Below are 24,345 nucleotides of genomic sequence, written 5' to 3'. Positions count from 1 at the left end.
CTTCTGCATCCACCGTATTCGCCAGATCTGGCCCCCAGCGACTTTTTCCTGTTCTCAGATCTCAAAAGAATGCTCGCTGGAAAGAAATTTAGCGCCAATGAAGAAGCAATCGCCGAAACTGAGGCCTATTTTGAAGCGAAAGACAAATCGTACTACAGAAATGGTATCGAAAAGTTGCAAGATCGCTATAATCGCTGTATCGTCCTAGAAGGCAACTATGTTGAATAATAAAATCGAATTTTGCCAAAAAATGTGCTTTACTATGGTAGACCGGGGACTTTTCAATTGGCCTGTTAAATATAGGTGTCCTATTTGAAAAGCCCCAACTCTCTTCTATATCTCCAAAACTGTAAAGATTTCTATGATCTGTTATGAGTATCATATAAACCATAAAAATTACTGAAAAAACATTTTAGAATTTTCTGAAGATCTCGAACAGAAACCAAGATATCGCGAAATATTTGAAACAGTAATGTTTCAGAAACGCCCTGTAACTCGAGAACGAAAACGATTTTTTTTTCTGATATCTTATTAGTTCTCGAGATGCTTTCAGGGAGCTTCGAGTTCAGGACACCTTGTACTACACTGAAAATTTCATCAAAATTGAATGAACCATACCGTAGTTGTTAATTAAAGTAGATAATTGGTCGAATCGGAGAAATCTCTCTGTAGATTATAAATTGAGGCCCTCAACCACAAACCAAATATCATTTCGAAACTTTCTTGACTACTGTAAACTTCTCCTAAAATCAAGCGATCTCCTCCGGAATCACCCTGTATAACAGGTACCACTCGAGGTACCACTACCAGTGTATAGGTATTATCGGATTTACCCAGTTTTCGATTGTCAAAATTTCCCAATACACCGATACCTTCACATGTCCGCCACTGAATTCGAGGTCTCTATAATGTAATTATTGACTAAACCTATTCGTTCGCCCGTTCATTGCGCAGATGTAATGCTAACAAGTGTTTACTTAGGCATACGCGACTTAGCTTTGTATCCAGATTTTCATGTTTATGTTTTCTCGTAAAAGTGCGCAAATTCACGTCAAGTTTAGTAAAATGGATGTTTATAACATTTCTAGTGATTTGTCCCGTGTGAAAGTATGAGAATGTGAAAAATCATCATCAACATCATCAGATTGGTAGCTACCTCAAGGATTGACTTTCGGGCACTTGTAATTCAAGGTGAGTTCTTCTCAGTTCTTGTCGCCTGTTTCGACAATAAATTCTTGAGGCATTGGTCAGATCGAATTTGACGATATCTGAAATTATAGGACTTAAAAAATCAGGAACTTGTAAGCAAATTTGACATTTTCTTAACAAAAAAACCAATAAGTCATTAATTTTGTGGAAGTTTATAGATTTGGTAACCCCAATCTGATCATCATATCGTCATATTTTTTATTGATTCAAATATCAATGTAGAAATGTATAGTAGGACTGTTCCCTTATCTGGGTATCTTTATTGATACATAAAATATCATTTGTTGATAGCGAAAGTGAAAGCTATACAGGCAGATATTGTTGTATAACTTGAATATCGTGTGTTAAACGTTACGATATACCTACATCCTGAAACTTCGGGCTATAACTTCTCATGAAAGATGCAATAAAACATTTAGCAGATCGTACAATTGTCTTTTAAATAAGAATGACGTCATCCTGGATCTTAGTTCTAAACAGTTATTATTGTTTCCCGAAACTCAAACTTTTCTCTGAATTCGACATCTAAGCAATATGAATTTTCCTAAAAGAAAGACTGAAACATGTGAATTAGTTTGAAAATGTGATTAATTGAGTATGATGAAAAAACTTATCACTCAAGAGCTTGGTTAATATCAAAAGTAGACGAAGTCGTTTACTGAGTTGAGACGTCGCTAGCCTATCTGGCGCCCTAGGCAGAGACCTAATTTACATCACTAACAGAAGTCAACTCTGAAGAGTGCAAAATATTATTATTGAGAAATCGGGGTCTTCTACCAAGAGAAAAAATTCAAGGCATCTCTCTGAAAAATTTTGATAATGACAAGGGTGAAATAATCATTAAAATTTGAAACCTGTACAAAAAATTAAATTCATTTTAGGATTGCTAAAAAAAACTAAACCTTCGTCCTTTCCCTTTATATTACACTTATCGTGTCCCTGTACTCCCATATTTTGAATGGTAGAGAATTTTTTTCTAGTTCGTTGACTATAACTTCTTCAAAATCACCTCCAGCCGTTTTTTCCAAAAATACAAATCCTAACAATACTCCTGATTCTCATCTTTACATAGTAGGTATTACTCAGTTCCCAGAAAATGCTTGAAAAATCAAAAATTTAGAGCTTACTTTCATTTATCTACATACTCAATTTGAATTCCTCAAATCCAAAAGTGAATGAAAAAGTAACAATATGATAACCCTCACTTTGCATATTCATAAAACATAAAACGATTGAAAAATATTATAATGACTGTGTTCTAAAATGAAAACACTTCTTATATTTCTTTAGAATGAAGAGATGGAAATAAATATGGGAATATTTTGCATTCCTCTTAGGAATCAATACTCTGATTGGAGAATTGAAAATGAAAATAATTCCTAAAACATCAAGGATGAGCTGCCTGAAAAACTGAATGAAAGTCGGAAAAGTTTATATCAAAGAGAACGCCGACAAGTCTGATGAGTGCATGAGGTTTAGAACCAATAACTCGTAAAAAAGTACTAAACATCTGAAATATTTATGAGTTTAATGCATAATGATGGTTTTATGGTTTTTTATGTTAAATTTGTCTGTATAATATTTCTTCCTGTTGATTCTGACTGAATTAAATTCTCATTCGGTACTTTGAATTTCTACACATGAGATTATTGGGGTCCTAGGTGACCCCTTACCCTACTTTCCCCTAGCGACAGCCCTGAACTGATCCAATAAATAAGTAGAGTAGAGGGACCAATCATTCCCAGAACAGATTGCTCTATAATTTTGTCAAAATGTCTGAATTTTTTAAATCCGTCCGTCCGTTGATTTTCCCCCCCCAAATGGCCCGGGCACCTCTTGAATTTTTCCGGCCCTCTTAGAATTTGACATACTAAGGCTCGAATAATTACAAGATCAGCAAAAATTTCACTTCCAATACATTTTGTGGAAAACCATGAACCATGGCGGAGGTGTCTGGGGTCCACATTTTCAGTATTTTGAGTATCTGAAAGTTCCCCCCCCCCAAAAGTGGGGCCTGGATCCGCGCCAGCATAGAGTTACCTTGTTGCTTTACTATATAATGAAAATATTTTCTGTCACATAAGGTATAAGTTTTTCCTAGACAGGTCTCAATTTTGTTTTTCAATGAGAAACTTTTTTTTTCGGTTTCCACATGAAAAATAAAAGATTCTTCATACCAATAATATTGATTTCGAGATATTCAGCATAACAGCTTTTTTCAATAATAGTTATAGGAATATATGATATTATATACAAAGTTAAGTTGCTCCTGTTAGAATTTATTTCTTGTCAAATATTATACAAGACTCTCTTGAACGGTATATCTGGAATAGATGTACAGAGTATAACAAGAACTTGTCAAATTTTGTAAATGAAAAGTTGTAGAAATTTCTTCATTTCAAATTCATATGTATATTATCGAATCATGAAATGTACACACAAAGATTCTACAAATTTCCATTAGGAGAAATGTACTAGTTTTCTCTGAAACTGCTTATTCGAGGAAAACTATACAACTTATAATGACATTATCTTTTGTTCATCATTATCAGTCCTGACGAATGGAATTCGCTTTCAAGTGTGGTTCATTGAAATTATATTTTTGTGCAAAATAAAGTACTTTTGGGTCGTCCTGAAGCACCTCCTCGGTTGGCAATAGTAAATCTGGTGGAAAATTTTGAGAAGAACAACTGAAAATGTAATTGAATTGTTAACGAAAACCCAGATTTGACCATTCAGCGTCGATCTTGAGAATTAGGTAATCTACAAACGACATTACACCGTATGTTGCATAAATACTTAGGTCTTAAGGATCCTAAAGTTCAGTTAACACAAGAACTCAAAGCCGATCGATCACCAGCAAGGCTTCGCTTATTGAGTCCTTGAAATGCATCAAATTCATCGAAAAACATCTTCAGTGATAAGGCCATTTTCACCTCTGAACCTCCTGGTGGTGATCACAGAGATCTTGTATTTTAACACTTTTTTGGAGTCACGTGAAAGATAAGGTCTATGCCAATTCTCCACAGCCGGTTCAAGACCTTAAAGATGTATTTCGTGGAGTTATCGAGGACATACAGCCAAATTGGTCATGAAAAATTTAATGAAAAGGATGGTGCTACCACCGTAGCCATAGCGGCCTTTTAGCTGATATCGTCTTCCATTGTTAATGATATACCTTCCTCATAACAATGAAATAAACATCCATTGATTTCTCTTAAAATTCTCTTCTTTTTAATATCTAAATGAAAACTCTTTATTTACGGAACCCTTAGTCAGATTTCGAACAATAACGAACTGTGACATTCGAAATCTAAACTTACCCTGGAAAATTCAAGTTTGTAGGTTTTTCCCTCAGAGTAATAAACATAGGAAGAGGGAGCATATGTCATTTTCAGTAAGCAAATTTTGTCCCCAACATGAACTATCAAATTTGACATAAAGCATGAGTTTTTCCACAAAGAACGCATTTCTCATGTCCCATAGTGAATCAACGTTTCATATCAACTCAAAATATATTGAGATGAATACCTATTATTATTATTATTATTTGAACTGGGGTCGTTTTGCTTCGGTGAGCCTTCCGGGAACTGCGACCATGCAGATCTTTTGTTCACTACCCTACTCATTCATAGAAACCCAGGGAGGTCGTCAACGACGTTAATAAAATTGACAACCTCCCTAGGGGCCTTGGCCATTACCTCTCTGGTATCCAGGACCGGCTTGCCCATGTGAATGGTTCTTAGGCCAGCCAGATCTGGACACTTGCATATCAAGTGTTCAGAAGTTTCTACTTCCGATCCACAGAGCCTGCAAATCTCGTCTGCTGACTTACCCATACGGTACAAATGATGTTTGTACCGACAGTGCCCCGTCAGCAGTCCCACCATCACCCGAAGCTCCGCTCGTGACAGCTTCAGGAGTTTTCTGGTGTAAGTAGGTGAAATCTTCACGAATTTCTTTGCCTGAGCAAGTCTAGGAGTGTTAGTCCAGTGGATTGTCCTACTGTTCAACTCCCATAGCTGGACCGCAGCTTTGTATTGGTCTTTTCCTATCCCACAGAAAGGCTCAGGTCCAGCAGGTCTTAGCCTAGATGCACTTTTTGCAAGCTCGTCCGCTCTCTCATTTCCTTCAACACCACAGTGCCCTGGTACCCATAGTAGAGTCACCTTGTTTCCTCTGGCCAGTTGCTTTATGGTGTTACGGCACTCCCAAGTCAGCAGAGACCCCTGACAACACGATTCCAGGGATCTCAGCGTGGCTTGGTTGTCCGTGGTGATGTAGATATGCGCCCCTTTGAGGTTCATTTTGAGACACTCCTGGGCGCATACATAAACAGCCATTATCTCGGCTTGTAGAATCGAGGGCTCACTTCCCAGGGCTTTAGAGATCCTCAGTCTAGGTCCATATATCCCAATGCCGGTGCCCTTCTCTGTTTTTGATCCATCTGTAAACCATATGGATGACTTTTTGTCTAGACGATTTATGAAACTTATTGCACTATGACGGTCATTTATAACCGTTTCAAAGGGCGTTTCAAAATCGTAGGTGGTTGGCATAATATCTGATGGTTTTGCGAGGAGGTTTGAATCTAGTTGATTCAGTATCCTCATATGTCCAACCCAGTTCCCAGGAAGGAGCTTTCCATTATGGGAAATCCTTATTGCTTCGAGCAGGCTACATTTCCTTACATGTAGGTGTAAGGGAGGCAAGTCTAGTATGACCTCCAGCGCTGCCGTAGGAGCTGTGCGCATAGCTCCTGTGACACCAATGCACGCCAACCTTTGCATTTTCTGCAACCTGATGCGTGTGGTGACCTCCTCGGTTTTTGTCCACCATGCTAGAGATGCATAGGTGACAATAGGGCGTACCACCGCTGTGTATAACCACAGTACCATTTTCGGTTTCACTCCCCATGTCTTTCCAAAGAGTCTTTTGCATGCCCACATAGCCGCCGTGGCTCTGGAAAGAGTCTTATCTATATGTTTCCCCCAGTTCAGTTTACTGTCCAGGGTAACACCTAGATATTTACACTCACTAGAGAAGTGCAGAGTCTGACCATTTAAGACCAGAGCTCTGAGGTCGAGATTCCTTCTTCTAGTGAACGGGATTATTGATGTTTTCGAGGGGTTGACAGTAAGCCCCTCTTCCCCGCACCAATTTTCAATAGTTTTGAGAGCAAGATGAATACCTAAATATATCAGAAATTCAGAAAACAAATTTCAAGCGCGCCAAACGACATGAAACAACAGATGACACTAAGAGAGCAATACTTGCCAAATCTTGGATTTCAGCAAGATACAGAAAATAATAAATATTCCGCATACTATGAATTCGACAATTAGCAAAAATATCGGATTCCAAATATTCAAATTTGCATATTTGATTGAGAATCACTCAAATAAATATATTTCATTCAATATAATATACATTCATAATGATATAGTAAACTGTGGATTTGAAAATATGTCACAATCCGACAACGTAATCTAACCATGTTGGGGACATGTAAAAATTGCATATACTTCCTCTATCTATGTTTATTACTCTTTGGTTTTCCGTTCAAGATTTAACGTGTTTACGGACAACCGTATCAAACATCGTCATTGTAACTTAACAAACTAGCGATAAAAAAATATTTTTTTCCGATTCTTACGACATCAATATAAATTATCAAGAGTTCTATTGTTAACATTCGTTTCATGGAAAGAGTCGACTATAATTTGAACTTGATGTTGGAATCATCAGTAAACCCAAATCAATGTTTTTGAATTTATTGAAGGTACTATCGAATTCAATATTAGTTTAATTTCGAAGAACTTTTATATTATTTTCTTTCAACTGGTGGATTTGCCGGATGAATTCTAAGAATGGTTATTGGAAAAAATCGATGTAAAGTTTTGTTGTGACAGTGTTCATAATCAGGAATATTGTGACATTTATATAGAGCAGTGATGATTAACATAAATATACTTGGAGACTCATCTGAAACCAATATTCGTCAATAATTAGTTTCTTGCAGATATTATGCGAAAGGTATCATTTCTTTTCTAGTTGTCGTACTCATAACACGTATTAACCTAGTTATAGATAGGGATAGAGAAGATACTTTTGAAATGTGAGTACCCAATTATTATTAACTTTCTCATGAACTATTTCTTGATTGTTTTCGACAAACTCATCAAGGTGCATTACTAAGAATCTACAACACTATGGTGTTGCCAAGAGAATTTAAGCAGTTTGGTAAAAAAAAATTCAAGAAAATCACTGACTTGGCGTTCGGGAGCTTCTGAGCGCTCATTCAAGCGCGTATTACAACCTTAGATACCACATTATTGTCGGTTAATTAATCATGATTGATAATTTTACATACATATGCGCAAATTGACTTTCAACCTACTTATTATGAAAATATTCGTATTTTAATTCTATATTTTGCTTGAATTCTCTCTAATTCTAGAATCTAATACCTATCCAATCTCTTGTTACAGAAATATTGAATATTTTTTTCAATATTCTTCTTGAATTTTTTATTTCTTATAATCACCCATAATCTAAACTCCGTCGGTTGGGCAATCACAAGAATATTGGGTATTTTTTTTTTATATTTGTCTTCAACTTTCTATGGTTCTGACTTCTGGTTATGCTTTCAACATGAAATTTTGCACCAGGCTTTATATCACATTTTTACATTTATAAACAAAATCTCTAACGAATCGAATTCATAGTCTTAAAATTTTTAAAATTTCACCCATTTATAAACTTAACCACGACATTCTTGTATCGAATCTACTCTGAAAATTTCAAGGTGCTAAGTTGTGCAGTTCTAGAGTTTGTGTAAGAAATGATAAAAAAATCTATTAGGGGAACGACTGCTTAAAAATGAGCTTAAATTTTGAGCGTTCGATCATTCAAGCTACTATTCAAGACCTCAGAACTATTGTAATATATGAAATGTGATTTATTTAAATTTAATTGTTATCGGTTATTTTATCTTGATGATCTCTAGAATAAAATAGAGGTGATAGTAAACTTTTATAATGTTTTTATCGACATTCTGTTATATGAATGAAATCTCAAATAGGTTGAATCGCCTTTGTGACGCCACTGATAAAATTCCATTTCTGCTAATTTCTTCACTTTCCAGCTATACACATTATTTTATCATTGTCGCATAATTATTTCTACATCGGGAAGTCCAGTGTCAATAATCTATAAATTTTAGTTGGAATTATTCGTTGACATATATTCGTCTCATCTTCTAGAACTACATATACAGGGTGTATGCTGATGGCTTATCATGAGCGACCTGAATATCCAAATTTGATTTTATTAAAAGTGTATTAGTTTTCGAGGTATCGACATTTATATGAAAATCGTAAAAATCTACACCTTAGTCATAGTTTTGTGTGCCACAGCTACAAATGTTTTGTGATTCTCCTGTCGATCGAAAATTAAAGACCGATCAGCCTACTCAATATGACCAAAGATTTTCCCAAGGTACCTAATGGTAAGATCAGAAAAATGGAATGGGTCCCACTTTTTTATTTTCCCAAATTTCTTCATTCTATTTTGATCGTTTCTGCTTCAAAAAAATTATATCAGACTTACTCGGTATGCTACGCCGAAAGTTAGCATTTCAAGTAAAATTTCCGGAAAAATATCATTTCCGGCTTGACACAATGAAAAAAAAATATTGACAATCATCATGAATTCTTTCTCAGAGTTCCATTTCAGTATTAATTGGTTTGTAATACACCTTCTCCTTTATGCAACTCCAGAAGAAAAAAAAACTAATGGAATCCAATCTGGCGAACTAGGAGGCCATAAAATGGGACCAAGGTGTCTAATCGATTTTTGGACATCATTTTTCAGTCACAACCACGTGTAGCCAAAGGTATTTCTTCTACGAAATACAGTAGTTGATTTTCTACAAAATTCAGATAAGTGCTGCCGTTTAAATCTAGGCACGTCAAGTTAGAAGTTATTTGGACTAACATTAACCCCAAGGATGAATTAGACGCCTTATACCCATTTTATGCTCTTCTAGATCGCCAGATTTGAATCCATTAGATTTTTTCTTTGGGAGTTGCATAAAGGAAAGGTGTATAACAAACCAGTTAATACTCAAATGGACATCACAGAAAGAATTAATGCTGCTGTTGAAGAATTGAATGCCACCGGATGCGCAAGACTAATGAAGCCATCATTTTTGAAAAGATGTCGTCCTTCTACTCAAGCCAGTGGCAAGCAATTTTAACATTTAATTTAACAATATTAACACAATTACAATAAATTCTTCGAATAAAAGACTAGAAATGAAAATCCCAGAATGAGCTCACTTTTCATTAAAACGTCAATATCTTTTTTTTTTCATTGTGTCAAGATGAAAAGCATATTTTATCGAAAATTTTACTTAAGTAAAAGGCTAACTTTTGGCGTAACATGCCAAGTTAGTCAGATATATTTGTTTTATGACATAAACGATCAAAGTTGGATTACGAAATTTGAAAAAATAAAAATGGGGTAACCATTTTTTTGAGCATACCATAGGAATCTTGGGAAAATCTTTGGTCATATTGGGTAAGCTGATCGGTCTTCAATTATCGATCGAAAGGAGAATCACAAAACACCAACATTTGTAGCTGTGGTACTCAGAAAAATGATTAAGGTGTAAATTTTCATAAAATTGTCGATATCTCGAAAACTAAGACACTTTCAGTAAGATCAAATTTGGGTATTCTGGTTGGGCATGCCTTGGCTATCAGTAGGTATGCGCCAGGTTGGTGTCGGTTTACGAGACACCATGTATAATTACTAATTACATATTACCAATATATTACCTTTCTCTCTACCTACCTCTCTCTCTAAAACGTTCTTTCTGGTCTGTGATCTTCATGATGAAATTTGATACTTCGAATTATTTAACCAATATGGTTCTTTAGGTTCTTGTTATTTTTTTTATTCATATTATCTCCAAATTATTTTATCCTTACTTTCCTTTTTCCTCCGACCGAGCGAACAATCATAGAGTATAATTTGACACTTCGAAGGAAGTATTTATATACAGTTAGTACTTTTCTCGAATTGTTTTTCAAAATCCATTTCAAAATAGTTCAAAATATTATGATTTTGGATTATTATTTGAAAATTTCTGCTCGCGAAATGCATTTCAGATCGTTCTATGTACTTTTGGACTGTCGGTATGCCTTTCGGCAAATTTTTGCCATACCCTAAAATTTTCTTATTCGATTTTAATGACATTTCTAATGGATATTCATATAGGGAATTTCAGCTCTTCCGGGTATATGTATATTCCGTATTCGCAAATATAGAGTTCCCAGAATCTCAATTTTTTGCATTCTACTAGTCAGATTTTAATGAAAATTCGTGTAGGTATTCGATTTGGTATATGAATGAATTCTAATGAGTTCTGATATATTTTGCGCTTTTATAAAAGTTGAATATTTCTGATATATCAGTGAAAAAATAAACCATGAAAATCAAAAATTTATTAATGTGATATGAACGGAACTAATTGAACTTTTTTTTGCAGAAACCTAGATGTTCTGCAGATATTCGAAAGGCCAATGGATAATATCATTAATCCTGATCCTTTCTCTTACGAAAACATATTCAAGTAACGATCTCTGCAAAAGGACAGGAAATTGTCACTGCCTCAACAACTCCGACCACTATGAATACCAATGTTTCGACTTCAAGAATAACGAAGAAATAATCCTCCACATCTACCCGAACTCTTCAATTCAAATCGATTGCAACAATGTCATTAGTCTCAACTCTCAAAAACTACCCCAAGTAGTTTTCAAGAATATCGATAAGCTCAAGATAAATTACTGCCCCTTGCCAGATAATGGTTTGAGGGAAATAGTGGACCATTTTGGTCTGCAGAATTTGGACGTTTTGAGCTTCGAGTATGGCATCTTCGATAATTTTACTCTACCAAAAGAAAAAGTCCAAGGCATTAACAACGTTACTGTCCTCAAACTGCGTGCCAATGACTTGAACTCTTTGGAAGATGGTTTTTTCGAGAATTTCCCAGAATTGGTCTCCCTCGAGTTGGATAGAAACCATCTTGAATTGAAGGAAAATTCTTTCTCGGCTCTATCAAAACTAAAGTTTTTGAGCATATCGGACAATCATCTTGAGAAACTTCCAAGTAAGATTTTCCAAAACTTAAATAACTTGGAAAAGCTCAACGTTTGGAAAAATGATTTGAAAGTCATCGAGCGTCACACGTTCGAAGGTCTTCATAACCTAAAAGTACTGGAACTGGCTTTCAACAAGATAGAAGAAATAGAAGAAGGAGCCTTGGACTTCACACCCAGTTTGGTGAATATAAGTTTCAGATACAATTCGCTCAAGACTCTTTCCAGAAGTGCTTTCAAATCGAATAATTTGTTAGAACAGGTGATAGTCAGTGGAAATTCTGGATTACACTTAGAAAATGGAGTTTTTGCCGATTTAACATTTTTGAACAGCGTAGATTTGGAAGGGTCAAAATTGGACATTATACCTGAAGATTTATTCGAGAACTGTACTTCTCTAGCACATATTTCCTTGGGTAATAATAACATCGAATTGATCCCGAAAAATCTCTTCAAGAATTTGATTAATTTGAAGACGCTCTCTTTAGCAAATAACAAAATCAAAAGTTTGGATGATAACACATTTAAATCTCTGACTAAATTGGAAACTCTGTTTATTCAAGGAAATGAACTCAAAGAAATGAATGCAGAACTTTTAAAGTCATTAACGAAACTGAAAGAATTAGATTTGAGTTACAACAAAATCAGAAACATACACCTAGATGCCTTTGGAAGGAATAAACTCAGAAAAATTTACTTGCAACATAACCTGTACAGATACGAAAGAATGGGTATTTATCCTATCAGTCCTTTCAATAAATGTGGAGATTTGGAGGAAATCGATTTGAGTTATAATGAGGTGATAGATTTTCCTGAAGATTTGATGCTGTTGGTATCTGTGAAATCGGTTAATATCAGTCACAACAATATAAGTTCTTTGAGGGTGAGTACTTTGAATCATTATTGTTATTATTATTATGAATGTTACTCTCATTATTATATTGTTTTTGATTGATCTACTCATTCATTTTGCCAACGATCATATTATTAGATTGTATTCATTCGTATGTGTGAAGTTCAAAAAGTTCATAGAAAAAAAAATTATTTTCAAGAATTCGTGGGTTAATATCGAAAGTTCCATTCATAGTTAGCTGCCAACACTTGGACTTCTATATTCTACCCGTATAGTACTGTATATATTGCATCAAAACTGCAGACATTTTCACGGATTCGTTTGTCTGTGAGATGCTATCATCAATTTCGAGACATTCTGAGGAAAATGTCTCGGCATCCCATTGTCAGATTATCGAGATTTGTGAGCAAAAAATCACATATCATATGTAAATGACATCAATAGTGATCACAATTGTTATCCCTGAGGATATATGATTATGATTTTCTCATTTTTCCCCATTACAGCTCGCGATGCCTGGTTATGAACATTTCGGCTAACATATTTGATATTATTGGACATCAGATATATGAGGATTCAGTTATTATGGTCTCTCTTAAAAAAATCTCACAATATGTCGTTTCTAGGTCATGTGAGTTATTCTGGCGTCATCTTGTGGCATGAAAAGATTGATGGAAGATCTTGGATTTTGTATCTCATTTCATAGCCAATGTGGAGCAGTGTATGAAAAATTATCGATGGCGGTGCCTAATATAACCAAGGAAGATCATTTCTCAGTCGGGTTCTGGCCGTCTAACATCCAAATTCCATCAAAACCAGAAATGAGAGCTCCCCGATTGATGAGCAAAAACCCCGAAAATTGCAAAAAATCCATTTTCAAAGCTCCATATCTCGAAAACTGTCCATTTTTGAGCTTTGTGGCTAAGGTCTTTTCTGATCAGTTTATCAAGAACTACAACATATCAAATTCAAATTCAGCCAAATTCACGGAAAGCCATTTCCCATACTAAACGTGCGGGGTCCTTTATGATATCTCTTGAACGAAAAGACTTATAGTTTTTGAAATTTTCAGTATAGTTTCGGATCTCAAATGTCACGATTAAATCCATTGAATGGCGAAATACAATTCGAATGAGGAAAAATATGTTGCATTCAGATGTGAAATAGGATCTTCAATTATTCAACCTCCAGGAAAAATTTTATGTTGATGGCGTCACCAGATTTAAAATTCAATTAAGGGGATTTCTTTGCACTGTGACCTAATGGTCTATTGTGCCCCCATCAGAGCTATTCTCATCATAGCGTGATCTACAGCTCGCGTTCCAGTTCTAGAGTTCTAATGAACTCTAGTATCTGGGATCGCTTCAAGGGAGCTACTTTCTGACTTCTTCAAGTTTCATGTACGAAGCCGATTTTGTGTGCACTAGTGATGGCGAGGCATTCCGTCACCAGGTGACCCGGAGATTCTTCCTTCTATCCATAGAATCTGCACTCATCATTTTCTGCTAGACACATTCTCTTGGTTTTTCCTAAGGCTACAATGCCCTGTGAGGAATCCAGTGAGGAGGTGTAGTATATTCTTGCTAAGATCCAGATACTCCCTTGGATCTCGAAGGGTTAAATTTTCGAAGAAACTTTTTAGAATGATCCAATCCAGGAAGATTACGTCAGAGTGTTTCTCTTTCGGTTTCTTCCTTCTCCTGAAACTCTTTCTTGCAGATGCGTTTGCTCATATACCACAGAAATGTTCCAGGCCAATGACAAAGGTTTGTGCTCCTATTCTCGCAAGTATGCTGGCCTCTTCATTTTCAATACCCGAGTGACCAGGAACCCAGACTAAAAAGACCTTGTTATTCTTCACTATTTCATTGAGTTTTCTCCAATACCATCTTAGATCGCGTCACCAGAAGCAGAGAAAATTCAAGGAAAATATCGAAAAAACATTATATGGTGTATAAAATAACAATTCCATGCTCCGTGCGAAATTCTAGGCAGATCACTTCATTGGAAGCATTGAAAATTCAAACAAAATATCGAAAAAAAGACAAATATACAAATATATATAAGAAACTGAAACACCCAGAAGGAGCTGTTTAAATTTAATTTTTTTTTTGGTAAACTATAGATAGTATAGCAAGAAGTAAATGATTGAAATTTGGAGAAAAAACGAATATTCTTTACAATTTTCTTTTAATAAATTTGTTAATAATGTGTTTATCCATCGCGACTATCTATGCACTCCTCAACACGTCTCGGCATTGATGCAATAAGATGGTCTATTTCTTCTTGAGGGATACTATCCCAAGCTACTTGTACTTCATTTCTCAGAGCCGCCAAAGTCTGTGGGGGCTGGGGTAAATTTCCAAGGGTTCTACCCATGATGACCCAAACATGCTCTATGGGCGAAAGATCGGGGGATCTGGGCGGCCATGGCAAAAGATTCGCTGGGTCGCTTCGAAAAAGTTTAAACTAACTCTGGCAACATGAGGTTGGGCATCATCTTGCTGAAATTTGGATTCTCGAGCCGGTTAAGGTAAGGGAGAGCGTATGGCTCCACTATTTCTTGAAGGTAACGCAGTGCTGTCGTGTTACCTCAAATAAAGACTAAAGGTGATCTACTTGCATGTGCATGTGCAATAGCACCCCATACCATAACGCCTACTGCCCGGTGTACATGAAGGTCAACATCAAACTGAGGTTCACGCCTTTCTCCCCGACGTCGCCTAACCCTTCTTCGACCATCATGTGCACCTAAGGAGAATCGAGATTCGTCGGAAAAGACGACCTGATGCCATTCCACATTCCAATGTTGACGTTCTCTGCAACACTATAATCATTGCCGGCGATGCTCAACCGTCAGAGGTAACACAAGATGGGGTTTATAATTCTGCAATCCAAAAGGCCTTATCCGGCGGTAAACCGTTCGCACAATTACAGGTTGGCCTTGTTCTCCCCACTCATCATCCAAAGATCATGTTGTCGCAAATCGATCTCCATATGGCCATAAGTCTTAGACGACGATGTTGAACTTCATTTGTGTCCCTTCGACGTCCGGTGCCTACTCTTCTTCGATTTCGGCATTATCGAAACAACGCTCGACAACATCGCATAACAGTAGCTGGATTTCTGTTTGTAAGGTTAGCGATTTCTCGAAATGACAACCCCGCCTCCCGTAGGGAAATAATTCGACCTCTTTCAAATTCAATTAGCTGGCGTACAAGTACACTTACTCTAGGCATTTTAATAACAACTAAACATCGACTTTGGATCTCCTCGAACAGCTGGGTTGTTGTAAAATTCAAAAAATTTGCAAAAACCGACTACAATATTTAAGTAACAAAAATTGTTTACATGAAGAAACCTTCACGAATTTTTATCCAAATTCAATCATTTACTCCTTGCTATATTATCTATGTTTTACCAAAAAAAAATTAAAATTTAAACAGCACCTTCTGGGTGTTGCAGTTTCTTTATCAGTTAGTTCCTATATTAGTCTTTTTTTTTCGTTATTCTATTTGAGTTTTCAGTTAGTATTTTGAGTGGGTAGTTGTAGGTTTTTCCATTTTGTTTGTTGTTCGATTATCCAAGTTTATTTTTGTTGCAGGTCAATGCCCTTTGGAAAATAAGCCCCAACGACCTCACCATCGACTTGGAATCCAATCAGATATCATATTTGAAATTCGACCATGTCGAAATAACAGCCTACAAACAGCCCGATCTAGACGCATATCACAACACCGACTCGCCGTCTACGATAAGAATATCCAGAAATCCTATAGTTTGTGATTGTTTTTCCATCGATTTCGTGAAGTACTTACGGAATGAGCTGTATCCAGGCGTCAAAGCTTCCATATATTTTGTGTACGACGAACTCGTATGCGAATCTCCAGAAGTGTTCAAAGGAATTTCTGTAGAAAATATCACTCCGGATATGTTGAGCTGTCCGATAGAAGACGTTGTTGGAGATTTCAATTGTACAAATGTTGAGGAATGCGGCTGCATCTGGAGGCCCTTCGATTATGCCTTAGTGATAAATTGTCAAGGAAAAAACTTGACGTCATTGCCCGAAATAATGCATCCTAGTGAGCTGTATTTCAAACAAACAGAAGTGCACATGGAGAACAATTTGTTGATGAATGGACCTACTGCAGACGACATCGGTTTCTGGAATGTTTCCAGGTTATTCTTGGGAAATAACAGTATAAAATCCATAGGATGGGTTCCCCCAAGACTAGAGGTGAGTTGATTTTTTACTGGTATTTGGAAATTTACAGGTCTTAAATCAAAAATGAGGAAAGCACTTTTGAGCACTCGTCATTCATGTGCCAACATATAAGGTGAAGCAAAAAGAAATCCATTATTTTCGCATGAAAAACAAGTCTTTAATTGCCATAGTCGGAATGATACGATTTAGGTCAAATATGCGCCGTTTTGTTCGATAACTTTTTGCCATTTTGAAGAAAATATTATTATACCTCTCTCACAGAAGCCTTCGTCCCTATTGGCAAAAAATTGAGACAATCGATTGTCAGAAGCCTCAGTTGAAGCGAAATTTTCACCAGCAAAATTTTTCGCCATGGACAGGAACAGATGGTAATCACTTGATGGCATCAAGCCGGCGGAAACGGTGGCCAAGCTAGGATTGACGGCCAGGAAGGTTTTGCTGTGTGTTTGGTGGGATTGGCACAGGGAATTATCTACTATGAGCTGCTCCCCAATGGCACAACTGTTAATTATCCAGTTTTGGCCAATGGGCGGGGAATTGTGTTCCATTAAGGCAACGCCAGGCCCCACATATCGTTAGTGACTCGCCAGAAGTTCCGGGAGCTTGGTTGGGAGCTCTTATACATCCATTTTATAGTCCGGACCTGGCATCAAGTTGATGCCAGGTCCGGACTATAAAAAATGGGTCGATTTTGTTGCGATTCAGCAGCGATTCAAAGATGGAAATTCGGTCCATGAGGTTTATGCAATCTTTAGCTTTTGGGCAATCGAAACAGTGTTTATATGACGATTGGACTCGATAGTGTCCATGATTTCATCGACGTTTTCGACAATTGGTCTTTCAGTGCGTGGTGCACCTTTGACATCGAAATTGCGGGAACAGAATCGATAAAACCAAAATTGTGCGTGATTGGCTATTACATTATCATGACCATAAACACTATTTACATTTTAAGCTGCCATGCTTGCATTTATCGAAGAAAACCTGCAAAATATAGCATATTTTCTAGTTGCTAGTATCCATCTTTGACGCACGATCGAACAAAACAAAGTGAACCAATCACAAAACTGTCAAAAAAAAATTGTAGTACGAAATCTCATCATTCCAACGTCATCTTATGGAATCCCATCGGGCTTATACAATGAGAGATACAAATAACTAAAGTCACCTATTGCAAAAATAATAGATTTATTTTTACTGCACCTAATATAACACCTCACTTAATAAGTTCCGGGCTTAAACAGTGAAAACCCATTTTTTCAAACATTCGACTTTATTCGTCAACATAGTGATCCCTAAGTTATAAAGGGTTCGAAATTAATTACTTTGAGAGAAATCAATGGATTTTAATTTCATGGAAAACGATATCAGCCAAATGGCCACCACGGCTACGGTTGCAGCACTATACCATATCCTCTTCATGACCAATTCGCACATTTGTGGCTTTATGTCCTCGACAACTTCACGAATTCCATCTTTATGGTCTTGAATCGATTGTGGAACATTGGCATAGACCTTATATTTCCCGTGGCCCCAAAGAAAAAGTCTAAAGGAGTTTAATCACAAGATCTCGATGGCCAATTGTTATCACCTCTATTTCACCTGTTTCGATATTACCGACCGGGAAGGTGCTTTACGTCATCCCAAAAGTGTTTTAATATTTCGAACAGTGACTGTAAAATTTTCATCATTTTTGTAGTGAATTTTAACAATTTCAACGCGTTTTATTGAATCATGTATCGTTCCCTTTTCAGTAATGACGTAGTTTTTACTTATCACATTTCAAAAGATGACAGCATCAAAAGTGACAGCTGTCACATAGCGGGCTATTCGAAATAAAACCTCTTATTGGAAAACCCTTTATTTTCAGATGAAGGTTGGAAGGATTTTTCATTGTATTTTTGGCTTCTACACATTTAAGAACTTAAACTGTGAAATTTTCAGCGGTATAATCCTTCCATTCATTCTGCCGTCTGGGGCTTTTCTTAGAAATTATATAACTGAAAAGACCAACTAGAAGTTGAGATAGGGGCCAATTTTATTAACACGCATTGAGGCCCCTTGTTATCTAGCTACGCCACTGTTAGATATAGCAAATTCTTTGTCGAATTGAGCCTGGGGTGATTATAAAAAATTAAATATTTTTTCGTATATCAAATATTAGCACAAAACTCTTTAAAAAAAAGCAATATATTTCAATTTATGCGAATGTCGATTGAAGTAAAATTATTACAGTGATTTATTTCTTGATTAACTCTGAATCATCATTAATGACTCATTAGACATTGGAACGATCACCGCGTCGAACACTATTTTATTGTTCAATTATGTATTCAATTCAATATTGCTATACAGGCATCAATAAAATTGGTAAAACTGATCCTACGTCAACAAAATTAATACCGGGTTTTGGGGTTTTTCAATAATAGGTTTCATTTCGAAATTGGAAAAAAAATAGTACCTATTTTATGGGGAAGCAATGGATGTTAATTTTAAAGAGGAAGGTACCATTAACGTCAAGTTTAAACTTATTTCCGACCTTCATAGAGCTTGTAGAACACCCTGTATTATGAAAGACATACTTATTTCGAAAGAGGGGAAGTCAAAACTTTTGAGCATATATTTATATTTTTATATCCTTTTTTCCTCCAGAATAGTGGCGTCACTAGGGGAGGGGGGGTTATTGTTACCCTAGTAACGGGATGTCAATAATTTTTAATTCCTAGGAATGAAAAGGACCATTTATGTCCCACTAAAGTTTAAATTGGTTGATGGTTGAAAAAATCTCACTAAAACCTGTTTTTTTTCATTTCAGATTCTGGATTTACATAATAATCGAATAGAAAATATCGATTATGCAATTTTGGATCTCATGAACAAAACATCTTTGAAAAAAATATTCCTCCGTGGAAATCCATGGATATGTGATTGTTCGGCAGCTAATCTGACAAGCTTCTTGAGGCAGCATGTACATCAGGTAACAAAAATTATTCGTGTAAAATTATTGGCCGCTTCTTTCTCCTTATATGCGTGTTTTCAATTTAATAAGCTTTACTCATGTGTTTGCGATTAAAGAACTAGGATGTATAATTCGAAACCATGTTCTCGAGACTCCGTTGTCTTCTCACCGTACGAACAGCATTGAATTTGAACCAAAATTCTTCAACAGTACCTAATTCTTACCCAATTGTGAGAACATTTTCACCTACAAATACGAAAATAACAGGTATTGAAACTATTCCTGATTGAGGATGTGGAATTTCGGAAATAAATTTGTCAGAAATGTCTCCATTCTTACAAGAAATCCTCAAAATCGGTTAACTGCGTCTAGAGTTAGAGCCGTTTGAAGTTTCTCCAAACTCTCGAAAACCCCCTGTATCTCAATGACGATAGTCCTGAGGTGACTTTAAATATAATTCAAATCACAAATGTCCTTTATAATTTCACCTGAGCGTTGTCCCATTGGTCAACAGATACCCTGGTGTAGTATACAGAGTGATTCACCGCGATGGCCTATTAGACGATTATGGAAAACTAATCATAATTTTGTGCTGAAATCTTGCATGTTGGGGTTCGAGGCGATGATCTTTCTCCCTTAAATATTTTCAGATCTCTACAACTTCCGGTTTTACCGGAAACAGACTACTTAATAGTAGTCTGTTTACCGGAAATTGTAGAGATGATATTCTGGATGATTCTGCAATGATATTTTGGGTGTGTCACTACGCTCTATTAGTGCGACGTCACACACCGCCATTTTTGGTTCTCCTATCAATGTTCGGAATCCAAACAAATAAATTGTCATTCAAATTAGTACGGTGTCGTTGAAGGAATTGGCTTATTTTCATAAATAGGAGTATTTAAGGAACGATTTCAGTATTAATTGATAGACAGAAGAAACGAGGTTAATACCAGTAAGTTTGAATCCTGTATTATTCCCCAGATTTTGTATAAAGCCGTGTTTATTAGTTGAACTTCAAATTCGAACTTACTGGCATTAATCTCGTGCATTCTGTCTATCAATTAATAGTAAAATCTTTGCTTAAATAATCTTATTTACCAAAATAAGCCAATTTCTTCAACGACAACGTACTAATTTGAATGACAATTTGTTTGTTTGGATTCCGAACACTGACAGGAGAACCAAAAATGGCGGAGTGTGACGTCATCACTAATAGAGCGTCTTGAAATAAGTAAGTACTTTGAAATAAGTGATTACTTATTTCAAATGGCACACCCAGAATATCATTCATCATTAGATAGCTCTTTTGATGGCAATTGCAGCAATATACCATACCTTGAGTAAAAACTCAATGGCTCATGAGTTAATGGAATTTTTATGCAAAAAAAATGGAGGCGACGAGGAATTTTTTTCAATAATTCTGCAGAAAAAATTTTTTTTAAAACGTTTTTCATTTTCGATTCTGCAAATATGTAGTATAATAAAACTGTTTGCGATTTGGACCAAAAATGAACAGGGTATTTATCAGGAGATCGTGAACTTGAACAACTCAAATTCATCAGAACTGAAGATTTTCAAATTTGAACCTATATTTTTTATTATTTCAGTCAATTCTACGTACAAAAAGAGGAGGGTTTTTCAAGCGAACCCTATACCTAAAATGAATACTTCAAGAGTTATCGAGGAAGAACTTTAAATGAAGAAAAACCGCAATTTTTAACTGTGTGGAGTAGCCTGTGACTTCCGGAAAACAGAATGAAACTGAAAACTAAAATTTGATGTTTCCGGTATAATTGTTGAGGTCTGAAAATATTTCAGGGAGAAAGATCATTTTCTCAAACCCAGTAGACTAGTAGAGTATGCAAATTTTCAGCACAAAATTATGATTACGTTCCATAAATGTCTCATAGGCCATCGCGTTGAATCATGCTATATCAAATAAATAGTATACTTATTTTGCATTGCATATCACAAGACAACAAATTGTTTGTCTTTGAAAAGGCTCTATAATTACCAGTTCTCTTCTTGAAGCATGTTTTCAAATAATCGCGCAGCTGGTAACTGAGTTCACTTTGTCAGTGAAATCTAGGGAACTAGAAAGGTGAAAGGACAACTCGACAACGATATAGGAATTGATGGATAAATGTTGAAACATAATGAAAAACGGTCGTTAGTTTTGTGGTTAATCACAGGATGATTGTGGTCAGTAGAGTATATCAATCAACAAGCGGTTTCAATCTAACATTTACCGATAATCACTACATCACGAATTGCATGCAATTAACATAAGTGTTCAATGGAAATTTTCATCAGCGTTCAATTTCACTAGGTGTAATTTTTTTTCCTCGCTCGGACAATTTCAAATTTATATTGTATCTTCTGGCATTTCGGTATTCCCGAAAAAACTCTATGGTTCAGAAAATAAAAATCAAACACCTTCTGTATCTTGGAAACGAAGCGTTTCCGGACATATTTTCATTTGGAGTTTGTCTTAGTATTTTGAATCACCTTTCATTGTTTCAGTAAAATTTTACAGGTAAATTCTGAGATAACAAAATTTACTCAAAATTTCTCTTTTTATCCCACAAATATACGATCCTCACAAAATTCTGCTTGTAACGGATTATGCTTATTAATGAATTTCACCAATTATTTAAATTTTGAATTATTTAACACATTCTGTTTGAGGTTGGACAAAATCAAATTTGACCTCGAAAATTTCATTTTTGAGTTCCCTCTGATTCTTACCCAAGAAAATAAATTTTCAATAAATGCGTACCTTCCGTTCTCCGTGAAAGTCTAGGGTATCATCGACCGTGCTCCTGATGATACATTTTTTCTTTTAAATTCTACTTTATTCGTCAACAGTCTCCTTAAAAAGAGATGCATGTATTCCAACGTTCCTCTAAATTTTCAATATCTTTTCTATTGAAAGATATTCGTGTTTGCTCTCCAAATAGGCTTCAACCTCGTCATTAGAGCCAAATTCCTTTCCCTGGAGCATTTTTAAACTTTAAGCCTTCATTGTCGATGGAGCCGAGTCTGAATAAGACTTATCCATTGAGCCATTGCTTTACTTGCACAGTTTTTTTTTTCTCATCAAAAAACAGTACTTTATCACTAAAGTCGTTTTCATCCATCATTCAAACAACAATAAATGTAGCGTCCCTTCACCTCTATCCAGACTTCTGTGCTCTAACGAGTCGTCATTGCCTGTAACTCTTGTTCAATACTTGTGATAATGAATTAATTCACTGAACGAGTAAAGCTTAATTGTTCCTCTAATTTTTTTTTATTAATAATTCAATAAAAAATCATAAAAATTACTTTTTCCTTTTTCAGATCGATACCAACCACATATACTGCGTAGGAACCTCCAATCAGCTGATAAATCTCAACGAAAAGGACTTATGTCCCACCAATCCCCTCCTTCTGGCCTCAGCGGTTGTTCTCATCCTCTGTCTGTGTGTCCTCAGTTCAATGGCAGCTATCTATTACAGATTCCAACGAGAGATCAAAGTCTGGATGTACGCCCACAACATATGCCTTTTCCTCATAGAAGAAGAAGAATTGGACAAGGATAAAATATACGACGCCTTCGTCAGTTACTCCCACAAGGACGAGGACTTCGTGATAGAAAACTTGATCTCAATACTAGAGGGTGGTCCGAAACCATACAAACTCTGCTTGCACTTCAGGAACTGGGTTCCTGGAGAATTTATAGCGAAGCAAGTAACGTCCTCCGTCCATGATTCAAGGAGGACTCTGGTTGTCCTATCACCGAACTTTCTCGAAAGCGTTTGGGGCAAGATGGAGTTCAGAACTGCCCACACCGAAGCAATGAGAGAAGGTCGAGCTAGAGTCATTATCGTCCTTTATGGTGACGTAAACATGGATTCCCTCGATGACGAACTGAAGGCCTATATGAAGACCAACACCTACATAAAGTGGGGAGACCCTTGGTTCTGGGATAAGCTCAAGTACGCCCTTCCCCACTCCAGGATCAAAGGATTCAACAACAAATCACAAAAGCATGCTAACATGATGAAGTATATCGAAGATAAATTCGTTCTAGTTGACGACAGGAGTGCTTCAAAGACTGATGAAAGTGATGGCACTTTATCTCTATCCAGAGAGAACGTAAAAAAAATAGACGAAGAGAATGTCATCCTGAGGAATGAAATCGCTTGAGCTGGTCTTAAAATTGTGGTATTCGATTTTTTTATTTTTGAATAATGCTGAACTGTGATAATTCTTGCAGTTGTTTTTCGATTTGATCGAGGATCTCTGGAAAACGAAAAAATTGAGCATTCAGACTGCCCATACACTGCTAAATGGAAAGCTAGTTGCAGAACACTACTCCAGAAACATTGTGATATCAGAACGTTCCTGCTACACCCAATATCAAAATTATATTCAAGAAAGAATTTAGAAAACTTGTAACATATTTCCAGACAATATAACTGAATTCATATAAGATCAAGGCGACATTCACAAGTTTTGTTATAGGATAAGAAAAGGGATCCGAATTCAGCAGATAAATAAAACAAAGCTTAACGAAAGCATGTTCTATGATGTAAAGAGATATTCTTTATTAATCTGGCAGTAGGAGGAATGTTTCCTACAGAAAGATACGTTTCGAAATTTCATTTATAAGTACAGAGTTTTTGTCTTGTATTCTGGCAAGTCTTACTGTCCATCAGATTATATTATATTTTATTATATTATATATTTTATGGAAAATACTTTTTTTTCTAAAAATAACCAACCAAACAAGACCCAAACTGTTTACCCGAAATTTTGTTTCCAGAACATCAATAAAAAGAGTTATCGAAAAAGGTTAAGCTGATCAAATGTCTTTATTGCAGCACCGTTATATTATTATACATATAGTACTAAAAATAACTTTTATAAAATTTCAAATGGC

At 36.0% G+C, this 24,345-nt stretch overlaps 1 protein-coding gene across 2 annotated transcripts; it reads left to right on the top strand.

Annotated features, from left to right (window-relative positions):
- Positions 1-885: 885 nt before the first annotated feature.
- Positions 886-24,161, top strand: LOC123670961 (protein toll). Of its 2 annotated transcripts, none has more exons than XM_045604563.1 (5): positions 886-1,191; positions 10,766-12,261; positions 15,836-16,468; positions 19,272-19,433; positions 22,761-24,161. In XM_045604563.1, the coding sequence occupies exons 2-5, from the start codon at positions 10,774-10,776 to the stop codon at positions 23,607-23,609; spliced, it is 3,132 nt and encodes a 1,043-aa protein (XP_045460519.1). In that variant the 5' UTR covers positions 886-1,191; positions 10,766-10,773; the 3' UTR covers positions 23,610-24,161. The 2 variants fall into 2 exon arrangements, with proteins under 2 accessions (XP_045460519.1, XP_045460520.1); XM_045604564.1 differs by lacking the exon at positions 886-1,191 and adding an exon at positions 7,195-7,327.
- The last annotated feature ends 184 nt before the right edge of the window (positions 24,162-24,345 follow it).

Source organism: Harmonia axyridis, chromosome 1 (assembly GCF_914767665.1).
Source record: "Harmonia axyridis chromosome 1, icHarAxyr1.1, whole genome shotgun sequence".
Classification (NCBI taxonomy): Eukaryota; Metazoa; Arthropoda; class Insecta; order Coleoptera; family Coccinellidae; genus Harmonia; species Harmonia axyridis.
This window is presented reverse-complemented; position numbering and strand designations above follow the sequence as displayed.